Source organism: Periplaneta americana, chromosome 6 (genome assembly GCF_040183065.1).
Source record: "Periplaneta americana isolate PAMFEO1 chromosome 6, P.americana_PAMFEO1_priV1, whole genome shotgun sequence".
Classification (NCBI taxonomy): Eukaryota; Metazoa; Arthropoda; class Insecta; order Blattodea; family Blattidae; genus Periplaneta; species Periplaneta americana.
The window spans coordinates 135,011,601-135,024,036 of NC_091122.1; the positions used below are offsets into that span (position 1 = coordinate 135,011,601).

The 12,436-nt window shown below is 34.1% G+C and overlaps 1 protein-coding gene across 3 annotated transcripts in view; it reads right to left on the minus strand.

Moving 5' to 3' along the window:
- Positions 1 to 1,886: 1,886 nt before the first annotated feature.
- LOC138701757 (nuclear factor NF-kappa-B p110 subunit-like) overlaps positions 1,887 to 12,436 on the minus strand; it is a 116,192-nt gene continuing 105,642 nt past the window's right edge. For 2 of the 3 annotated variants that reach the window (XM_069828985.1, XM_069828984.1), the window contains exons 18-20: positions 12,214 to 12,331; positions 9,514 to 9,677; positions 1,887 to 6,023 (exon numbers count right to left, since the gene is read on the minus strand). In XM_069828985.1, the coding sequence (XP_069685086.1) occupies positions 5,898 to 6,023; positions 9,514 to 9,677; positions 12,214 to 12,331 (408 nt within the window). In that variant the 3' untranslated portion in view covers positions 1,887 to 5,897. The remainder of the gene's footprint in view (positions 6,024 to 9,513; positions 9,678 to 12,213; positions 12,332 to 12,436) is intronic. The other variant, XR_011332682.1, reaches the window with a different exon arrangement.

Below are 12,436 nucleotides of genomic sequence, written 5' to 3' on the forward strand. Positions count from 1 at the left end.
CCATGTCGCGATCCTTATAGTCTTTGTCCTTGTCCTTTTCATGGATCTTATAGTGGTTCTTGTCTTTGTACTCTTCCTTATCATGTTCCTTGTTTTCTTTGTCGTAGTCCTTATCATGGGTTTTTTTTTGTCATTTTAATGACTCTTGTCTTTGTCATAGCCCTTATCGTCTTTTTGATTCTTATCGCTATCTTTAACGTGGTCTTTTCTTCGTCCTTGTAATCCTTATCACGATCCATGTCGTAGTTCTTATTGTGATCACTGTGGTCCACGCCTTGATTGTTATCCTGGTCCTTGTAATACATCCCGTGGTCCTTAATGTGATCTTTATTTTTTTTATTTTAGTTCGTTATTTAACGATCCTGTATCAACTACTAGGTTTGTACTTGTACGGTACTTGTATTCCATGTCGTGTTCTTTATGGTGTCTTCGTTTTCTTTGTTCTTGTCCTTATTGTGGTCCTTATAATGGTTGTTGTTGTCTTTATCGTGATAATTATAGTGGTTCTTGTTGTCTTTCTCACAGTCCTTATCGTAGTCCTGATTCTTATAGTGATCCTTATTGTGGTCACTGTCATTGTCCTAGTAGTGGTCCATGTCGTGATACTAATCGTGGTCACTGCCATTGTCCTTGTAGTGGTCCTTATCATGGTCAGTATCATTGTCCTTGTGGTCCTTATCGTGATTCTTATTGCGATCACTGTCCTTGTCCTTGTAGCAGTCCATGTGATATTTATTGTGGTCATTGGCAGTGTCCTTGTCATGGTCAATGTTCATGTAGTGGTCCTTGTAGTGGTCACTGTCCTTGTCCTTATCGTGGTCAGTTATTGCCCTCATAGTGGTCCTTATCGTGGTCAGTCATTGTCCTTGTAGTGGTCCTTATCGGAATCTTTATCATTGTCATCGTCATTGTCCTTATCGTGATCATTTCATGGTCATCATTGTCCTCACAGGGTCCTTCTCGTGATCCTTATTGCGATCACTGTCATTGTCCTTGTAGTGATTCTTATCGTGATCATTTCGTGGTAATTTTCATTGTCCTTGTAGTGTTCCATGTCGTAATCCTTATTGTGGTCAATATCATTGTCCTTGTGGTCTCTGTCGTTATCTTCGTGGTTCTTGTCGTAACACATGTCGTGGTCCATTTCGTTGTCCTTATCCTACCATGCTCTTTGTTGTCTTTGTCATGGTCCATATCATGGTGCTTTCATGGTCCTCGTGGTCCTTATTGTAGTCCATGTCATGATTATTATCGTGATCCTTGTCGTGGTGCTTGTTGTCCATGTTGTAATCATTATAGTGGTCCTTGTCTTTATCCTTTTCGTGGTCCTTATCCTCTTAGTGGATCTTGTGTCTTTGTTATGTTCCTTATCGTGATCCTTGTCGTGGTTCTTATCATGGTCCTGTTTACTATAATGGTCCTTATCATTCTTGTTTTTTCATAGTCCTCATCGTGGTATTTGTTGTCTTTGTCATGGTTCTTATTATGGTATTTGTTGTCTTTGTTGTCATGGTCCTTATTATGGTATTTGTTATCTTTGCCATGGTCCTTATCGTGGTCTTGTTGACCAGTGTTATCAGTACTCATTATGTATATATATATATATATATATATATATATATAAAAAAAAAGTTCAATGGAAAACTAAACAACAGAACACATCCCATCAAATGCAGAAAAACGGACCAGAGATTGCAAGACAAAATTAAAAATCAGTTACTACAAGAAATTCTCACCAATCTATAATCTTGGAAAATACCACACACTATTTACGGTGGACATCATGTAATCAGCATGTATCCTATGTCTGAAAATCAGATCAAGGTGCCAAAATGCGTTGCTCGCAAACATTCATTCATCCATTCGTGAAATTTAAAAACTATGAATTAGATTTGAAGATCCAGTTTATTAAATAAATATATATTTGTACAAGCTTATGTGATATACTTCTTACCCATAAATAAGAAGTAGGTAATGCACACTGGTATAATTATACCTCCAATGTGAAAACTAAACATTATAAGAGTAAAATGAATTATATATACACACAACTGCAATCAACTTACTTAGTAAAATGGTAAAGGATAATGTTACTATACTATAATTACAAAACTAAAGTGTTCTGTGCCATCTAAAGTTCTGCTTTGCTATATAAATATTCAATGATTAAAAAAAATATAAAAGAAATATTTAATACTATATACATTTTTATGAAAGACAAATATCTCTTGCAGAAAAGAAAGGATCTGCTCAATTTTTTTCAGACTGGACAAACGAACAGAAGAGGATTTGTGAAGATCTAGCAAATAAAAGTGCATGAGATCATGATGGAAAAGGCATTTTTTTATAAATAATTACAAATTAAATATGTCTTATTATAGAATCCCGGGGGAGAAGGAAGAATGGAATACCTAATGTCAATGCATAGCATAACTATTGTAGATTATTTCCTTATATTTCACTTGTCTTTCACATATAGCTCCCAAGAATAAAAGTATAGTTAATGCATAACTAGTAAATATGACTCAACTGAATTACAGTATAGTCGAAATATTGTACATAATAATATAGCCTACTCTTAAAAGAAGAACTTTATAAATTTCTTCAAGAAGTTCCAGTAAATATAAGATGTCAGAATATGTGTATATGAAAGTACTGCAAAATTTAAAAAACGCTCGTTTAATATTATATCAATACAGTGATTCTTTACTATCAGCAGAAACTGAGGCTTTCATAAAAAAAAAAAAAGTGTCCGAGAATGTGTATTATCAATATCATCTATCTGTTCAACAATTCGGAAGCTGGCAGCAATATTCTTCGAAATTCATTTTAATTTATGTCCTAGAAGTAGTTCATCTACACAAAAACAATACAATAAACAACTAAATATAAGAAACAACTCATATATGAATGTAGAAACGTGGTTTCACTAAGTGGAGCATTTTGTAATAATATTTTAGGCAATTGCTTTCAGAATACTACTTCATACAAGTATAATAATATTCCCAGGATATTCGTTTAATATTAAAAAATCGCAAAACAAAATCTATGATAACTTCATAAAAATAAAACTTTATATTTCTTAGATATAATCATTACATGTTTCTATGCAATGTAACAAAAACAATTTACAAGCCTGTTGACTAATTTATGGGCCCCATACATGGAGAGACTTACTGGGAGGTAAGTCTGTAACTTACCGAGGTAAATCTGTACAAACCTAAACCCACAGGCAAATGTCGTGGGCAAAAGTACTGAGACTTTTGGCCTTGAGATAGCCTCCGGACTTTTGCGGCTGCTCTCCAAATTGGGAGAAAAATCAAACATAGAAACAAATGATACTGCAAGCATATGGTCGACATTTCATTTTTAAGTAATTATATGTAGCAAAATGGCAGCAAACTATGAAAGTACAGATTTGAGAATCACGCATTTCTGCACAGAGGAATGATTTCAATGACCTCTTTAGGCTGGGTGCACACAGAATCAGACGCGACGTGACACGACACGGCCAGGCGAGACGCGACGTTTTGCTTTACAACGCCTCACGACAGCTTAACACGGTCTGCTCGTGACAACTGATTTGCTGGCTGCGTGGGTTAGAAAACTGGCCTAGGCTAGAAAATGGCGTCAATGAAAGAGGACTTTCTAGGCCTATATGAGAAATTCCATTGTATTTTTGGTTATTATTTCCTAAGGATGCCTAATACGCCTAAAAATCTGTAGAACTGAAAGAATCTTAAAATTAAATACTACTAATGTAGTGCACAAACGTCATTTTGTATGTTTATGAGTACTTCACGACTCACAATAAAGAAAAATAGTATATTAAATCAATAATGCATGAAAGATAGAGCACAGAAGTAGGCTTACTACAAATTATTATTATCGATATTATTATTCACCTGGTGCTTTCACCTCATTTGCAATTTCTCACATATTTTTAGAAACACATTATTGTCGTGATATTGTTATAAAGATTTTATGGAACATATATTTTCTGTACTAAAACCAGTGGCGGCTGCTCCCTATGTGGTAACGTGCTGTAGCACGCCATAAAATTATCGTCGAAATAATATTGTTAAAGAAACGCACATAATACAAATTCTACTTATAATAGTTCCTATTTTCGTAATTTGGTGCTATAGACTCAATAGAATCCATCCTTACTCTACATGCTAATTCCCAATTTAGCCCGGCTAGCAATGTCTGCTCATGCGCAGAACAGCACTTAACCTCGCCCCTCCTTGATATTTTGTCCTGCTTTTTCACACAACACCGTGCTCACTATTGTGAAGTGCGGTACGCTCTTCTTCACTTTGTTTTGGTGAAACTTTCGCTCTTCCCTTCTATATTCTTTGGTTCGTAGCAGTCGACGGAACAGTGCTGCCTAGACACCACTAAAGAAATAACTTTGAAATAAAGAAAATACGTTTTATATATGTAGCTTATTTTTGCTTTTTGTGTTTTTCATTAATATAATCATATTGAAATACATTTTTGAACGTTTGTGTAAACAGGTTTACTTTTATATAATCTCAGCAGATAGTTTTGAGTTTATTATCTACATGTTACGGGGTCTATGTTGGCATACCATTTTGCGGGAGTCTGTTAAAATAGGGATTAATTTCCACTTTCAAAACAGTGTGTGGAGGTTTATGGGGTTCATTATCTTCTATACTGTGGTTATTTTAAATGTATATTCTGCTGTGTGTCTGTCTATATTTTGTGCCTAGTGTAATTCAAATATATAATATAAGTTTAATGCGTATGTTAATCCAGAGACAGGTTTTAATATTGGGATTATAAACAGTTTCAAAAATATACTATAGTTATATCATGATGAACTCCATCGATTCATTACTCAAAACTGCTTTCTCCAAGCAGCCATAGAAGATTAAATTAGAAATTAAAAATCTAGGGCGGCCAACACCAATATTGTGCAGAAAGTAAAGGATGGTAAAAACTATGTGTACATTAGGAAATGTAACAGAAGAGTTTATGACAACAGTGACTGGATATGTGGATGCGAAATACGAAATGTTCTGTTCTGCTTCCCTTGCCTCCAATTTAGTAGCGAGTATTTAAAGGCAATTCTAAGTCGATTCAAAATGTCGACGGATGGATTTCACCTTAAAAAATTAGGAGAGTCTAAAAATATTTTTAGCATGCTATTATTTTCAGGTACGAGCCCCCACTGACTAAAACAACTAATTTATCTGCATCGAGCTCCATTATGAATAATGTGCACTACACAACAACAATAGTGTCTGTAGATATAACGCATGAGCAGTACAATGCAGCTATCAGACAGTCTCCTCGCAACAAACTTCAAGCACCTTGTGTTTGCTCGTGACTGTCGTGCTGCGTCTGATTGTGTGCACCACATAATAAGACATCAATGGGAGACAAGTACCATGAGACAAAATGTCACGTCATTCGCATCGTGCCACACCTGATTGTGTGTGCACCCGGCCTTAGACTTCTTTGTGACTAGAGGTAAGTCCGAGAGTGTGTGGACAATCGTTCAATTCAAACATAACTCCCTGAGGTGAGTCTGTACAAAAAGTCTCCGGCAAGTCTCTGCAAATGTGAGGGGCCTTTAAGCTTTAAAATTTACAATTTAAAGAAAACACTCTGTGATTTGAATGATTAAAATTATTTTTGTAAATATTTTCAGATATTGATTTACATACTGTTTGTTTCTGCCAAGACAGAGAAATATAAGAACTCTACACGTCTGTCAGTTATGATACACTTAAAACTAGAGTACCAATGGAACGAAAATATATAGGAAGATAAGACATCACGAGTCTTGCAAAACTGATGTGGCCTGTCGCTTCTAAACTTGGTACTTTGTGATGTCTTTCTTACAATTCTCACAAAAAGACACAATGTTATGAAGTCTGGCTTGAATTTGCGACTAGTCTAGCAAGCATTAGGTCCACAGTTGCAACCGCGTCGTGCTCATCCAGTGCCTCCAGGAAACTACGGATGTCTTGTATGCTCACGTTCCTGTTCAGCTGTAATAGACAACAAAATTACATCATCATTTTAATTACAAACACACAGATCACAAGTTGTAGGCAAACTAAATTTATTCTAATTTAATAATGTATCTGAAACAATTCATTACAGTACATCACAATTAACTGTAAATTTATAGTTAGATGATTAGTTATTTTAATGCTCAGACACTTGGCAACAAAGTCATTCATCTTCGTACTTCCCAATAAAGTTCACTGAAGAAAAGTATTGATATCAGGGTCTGGCCTTCTATGCTCAAGGTTGCGGGTTCGATCCTGGCCCAGGTTGATGGCATTTAAGGCTCATGTCAGTAGATTTACTGGCGTGTAAAAGAACTCCTGCGGGACAAAATTATGGCACACCAGCGATGCTGATATAACCTCTGCAGTTGTAGTGTTGTTAAATAAGTCATAATTTAATTTTGTTGATATCAGGGTAGTAAATAATTTCTATATACATTGTTTACAAAATGCGTCACATTGTCAGGTATCTCTATTGTCTGTAAAGAGCAGAGAGAGTGGACATTCAATTCTCCTCAATAGTAGACCTGCTTAAGTGACGTGAGGTTATATCAGAATGACGAAACAAAAATCCAACAAAGAACAAATAATAGGAGGACTGAATCAGAACACGGGGAAATTGTGTTTGACTTAATTGATGAAGATATTTTTGTGTAAATTTAATATTTGTTCCGAGTTACTTAATTTGAAACATAAGTATCCTGTAAATGTAAATTCTATTATGAGTTCATTCATACGGAGTGGACTGTACAAGCAGCCACTACAGTAACTAGTCACGCATGCACACAAGCATTTTGTAGATACAGAGCTCTACATACGTTGCAGTGTAATCTATAATCAATACTTTTTTTCAGCCCTAATCATTAGATATAGTTGGCTGCTTGGTTTTCAATGTCTCTGTGTAATAAATAACATTTTATGGCAGAGATGAATTTTGGTGTGAATCATAAATAGCAGGTAAATTTTACCTGGAGTAATATTACTTACGGAGAATTCTTTAATATGCCATAAATGCATGATATGGGAGTTTCAGTTTTCAACCCTTTCACAAGAAACATACTGAGAATTTTTATATGTTATATAGTTATTCTGTTTGTTCATTTAAGGGGCTAGGTACAGCTTACAGCAGTAAAATTTTTGGAAATATTAAACATTATTTTTCCTCCATTACTGTATCTTGTACAATAATGAAAATTGGTATGTCTAAAGCACTGTCCTTCTGCTATATGAAAAAAATTGTTTATATTTTTTTTTTCAAAATTCAAAATGGTGGCAGTTTACTGTGCAGTGATGAAGCGTTTCCCTGATAACTCATAAACTTGTTAACTTTTTCATGTTCTCTCTCTTTTATTTTATTGCTGAAACTCATGTTTACAATATCGTATCTTTAAATTACATTCCTTAATAAATAATATTTTTTTTTATTTTCTGTTAGAAGAAAATCATTTTCTTAAATGAATTTATTTTTTATCAGACAATCTATCAAAGGTATAGAAGTGATCTTGCATCATATTGTAGATATGACATGCATAAATACACACAAAAAATTTCATCACAGAATGTTGAATAGTAAAGAAAACATTTTAAGCAGAGAAAACCCTCTACCTTCGAACCGATTAACATTCAACTAGATTTAGAAGAACCAGTTACAAAATCTGAAACTTCCAAACCTGTACTAAAAGCGCTGGCATTAGAAGCTGTGAACAATAGATACCCACCAGAAGAATGGTTACATATCTACACAGATGGGTCTACTATCGATAACAACTCAGGATCAGGAATTACATGTGCGTTATTCTCATTTTCTCAACCAGCAGGATATCATGCAACAAATTTTGATGCGGAAATAATGGCTATTCATATCTCACTCCAACACCTACTATACAGAATAGACAAATTTCAAAATGCAGTCATTCTCTCTGATTCTAAAGCAGCATTATATGCAATAAATTCATATAAAATGATGTCAATCCAAATTAAAGAATGTCACAAAATGATCCAACAACTTCAAAAACTACAGAAAAGAATTCAATTGCAATGGATACATGCACATTGCGGAATTGTTGGAAATGAAACTGCTGACTTTCTTGCCAAGAAAGGATCCAATTTACTTCAGAATACAAATACAAGCCTACCTTTTACATCCATCAAAAGACTAATTAAAAATATATATAAAATCAAGCAAAACCAAGCACTATGTACCAAAGCCAAAGATAAAAAATGGAGCATTTTAATAAAAAAAAACAGAAATTATTCCAGAAATTCCACGTAAATCTGCGGTAGCAAAATTCAGACTCCTTACAGAACACGATTATTTGGCCAAACACTTGAATAAAATAGGAATTTACACAAATCCAAATTGCAACAAAGAAGAAGAAATGACTGAAGATCATCTCATAACCTGTGAAGTTCTACCTGATGGATCCAACACAGAAAAATATTGGAGAGCAAGAACGCTAATGGCTTCGTTGCCAAAGCCCGGCATTAGATAACAACAACAACAACATGTTGAATAGTTTTTTAATTATGTGGGTAAAGCTTCATCACTACACAGTGGACTGAATTTTGAAAAAAAAAAAAAAAAAAAAAAAAAAATTTAAAACGTAAAAATATTTTTTTTCATATAGCAGAAGGACAGTGTTATAAACATACTAATTTTCATTACTGTACAAGATACAGTAATACTTACTTACTGGCTTTTAAGGAACCCAGAGGTTCATTGCTGCCCTCATACCATCATATCCCACCTCCCTCAAATCCATTTTAATATTATCTTCCCATCTACTTCTTGGCCTCTCTAAAGGTCTTTTTCCCGCCGGCCTCCCAACTAACACTCTATATGCATTTCTGGATTCGCCTATACGTGCTACATGCCCTGCGCATCTCAAACGTTTGGATTTAATGTTCCTAATTATGTCAGGTGAAGAATACAATGCGTGCAGCTCTGGGTTGTGTAATTTTCTCCATTCTCCTGTAACTTCATCCCCCTTAGCCCCAAATATTTTCCTAAGCACCTTATTCTCAACAGCCTTAACCTATGTTCCTCTCTCAAAGTGAAAGTCCAAGTTTCACAACCATAAAGAACAACTGGTAATATAATATTGTTTTATATATTCTAACTTTCAGATTTTTTGACAGCAGACTGGATGATAAAAGCTTGTCAACCGAATAATAACAGGCATTTCCCATATTTATTCTGCATTACAAGACATAGTAATGGAGGAAAAAAATGTTGAATATTTCCAAAATTTTACTGCTGTAAGCTGTACCTAACCTCTTAAGAATATATGGTGCTTTACACATACCTTCATTATTTTATTTTCTAGTCCAGAAATGGGTATCTTAATGTTGAAATATAAGGAGTTATCCAATGGCAAAGACAGTAAACTAAATGTCACTGGCAACTAAGTGTGGAAGTCAACAGTGACGCAACCTGTAATGAACATGTATAATGAAAGATACTCACATCTGCATAGTTGAAGAGTATCTTGCTTGGACTGGCAGTATCTCTGATGCTAGGTACCAAGAAACTATAGTCCAACAGCTCTGCCAGGTTTACCCAACCCTGAGACTTATCCAGAAGATTACACAGCTTTTCCAATGTATCAGCATCAAACAAACCATTTTTCACTGAAAAGAATTCAGAGAACGAAAAATTACATTAAAAACTATTGATTTAAACTTAAAAACATACATTTACATGTCGGCATGAGTATCTTTGTCGGTATAGCGACTGTGCTCGAGGTTGCGGGTTCAATCCCAGTCCAAGTCGATGGCATTTAAGTGTGCTTAAATGCGACAGGCTTATGTCAGTATATTTACTGGCATGTAAAAGATCTCGTGTGGGACAAAATTCAAGCACATCGGCGACGCTGATATAACTCGGCAGTTGCGAGCATCGTTAAATAAACCATAATTTAATAATTTTTTACATTTATATAAAATAACCGCAATGTTAAAATAATGTAACTATTGTTAATCTCTACTTTTCCTAATCCTATTACATAAAGGTGTAATATATCAAAATGACATATCTCAGTATTATTCATAGCACAAAAATATAACGTTTGATAAGCATTTCCTTCCTTTATTTATTTAAGCAATCTGACAGCATTTTAAACGTTCGACAATATACCATACATATGCGAATACTCCATGCATATTTTTTCTGGAATTAAGCGAATTACTTGAAATAATAGTACCGCTTCACCTCTAACACTGGATTCTCTATGGAAAGAAGACAACGGCAACAATGATTCTTCTGCTAGTGATGACAATGAAAGTGATGATGAATAGGGATAAGGGTGCATATAATTATTGACTTTAATATTTGGCTAATGGCTTCATTGCCAAATGCAAGGCACTAGACAACAACAACATATTTTATTGCACATATTAACATTGACACAAATTGTAATGCGCTATTTTTTTAATGATTATTGTAGGTAGAGTTTCGGATGCTTCTACAACAGCATGTGAAGATTACGACACGTTTCTTAAGGGGAAACTGTACTTCCTTATCTTACAATGTTAAATTTCTCAATTTTGAGTACACTCTTCTCAGAAGTTATAAAAGATACAAATGTAGAAAAATTAGGGCATATGTAACATACCTTTATGTATACAACCGGTTAAATAAGTTTAAAATTCCACTGAGCGGTTGGAAAAGCAATTCACTGATAACTTTTTTTGCATTAAGAATTAGTACAAATTATGTTTTATTTTTGCTGAAGATAGAAATAATCTTAATTTTTTTAACCTACTGTGTAAAATGCCATCACATTGATTTTGTATATTAATTTCAGCCTTCTGGGTACAATACTTTCTGAGAAAACTGCACCAATGTCACAAAAATAAGGAAATGCAGAAAAATGGTGTCAAAGTTTCCACATCATGCAATGTTAAATTCCTCAATTTTGGGAGCACTTTTCTCATAAGTGATGAAAGATACAAATGTAGGAAAAATACGGCATACGTAACATACTTTTATGTATAGAATCGACTAAATAAATTTATGCTCGACCATGCCGAAATGTAGTAATTATACACCTGGTAGCAGTCCTTTAATGCATGTCATTAAAGTACACCTATTCATTGAAGTTCAGGTTTTCGATTATTCTCGGATATGCAATCGAAAGACAACAAGGGAAACGTCACGGAGGCTGGAAATCCAATACTGTCGCAGAAGGTTATGTTCTGTTACTATAATAATTAGCGTTAATTGTAAATAATATTCAAATAAATTCAATTTGTCATCTCGTTTTTCAATTCTAAATCAATTTCCAGGTTATATCAAAATTAGTTCATGTTATTCTCAAGATTACATCAAGATCAATGACATTATTGTTCCTCGGAAAAAATCAATACTTTCGCGTCTGTGCACATCTCACAATTTACGAGCTATGCACAAGGTCACTTCCGATCTTCAGTCAGATACGAATAAAATGAATACTTCTGAATAATTTCAAGTTAGAAATATGGTCCAGCATAAAAAGTCGTATGAAACTTACCTATAATGGTAATTAAGACGCTCGTATGAAAATTATGAAATGAGCGCAAATATACTCGCGTCTTAATTACAACCATTATAGGCTCGTTGCATAATGTACTATTATAATTCCACTGAGTGGTTGCGAAAAAAAAAAATTTTTCATTGATAACATTTTTTACATTAAGAATTACTATAATATTTTTGCTGAAGATAGGGCTAAAAGCTGCCAATTTGAAGAAATAAAATCATATTATCATTTTACACGTATTAAACTATAGAAAAACGATAAAAACCAAAATTCCATTTTTTTTTGTCAAAATTCGGTGCCCCTTAAAACAAATTGATATTTTATTTAGTTTTGGAGTACTTCATTATGTAGGATTAATTTCTTGTAAATAAAACACAAATTACAACCAATTATCTTTCCTTTCTCTTTTCCCTTTTTCCTCTCCTAAAATTAGGGTGCGTGAATTATTCACGTATATATGGTAGGTGTTCAATGACAGTAACTTCACGGAGTATATCCTCAGGACCAAAGGAACAGAATTTTCTTTTGCCATTTTGCGTTATTTCCTTTTATTTTATGGGAAATCGACTTTCTTCTAGAAACAAATTCCAACATCACAGTAGACACAGTATCATCACGAACAGATGCTGAATTCAATGTGTACTTACTTTCACCTAGAACTCCTTCCAAAATTGGACTCTCAGGAGGCTCTTCCTTCACTTCTACCATCACTTCTTCATCTTCATTAACCATTGATTGTTCCACTTTGTGTAGAAGCTCCAAGATCTAGAATAAAAATTATTTATCACTTATTATTAAAATTCTCTTCCAGAAAAATTGTATAGTTATGTCTCAAAATGAAAGGGAGGGAAAAAAGGTATCATTTAGACA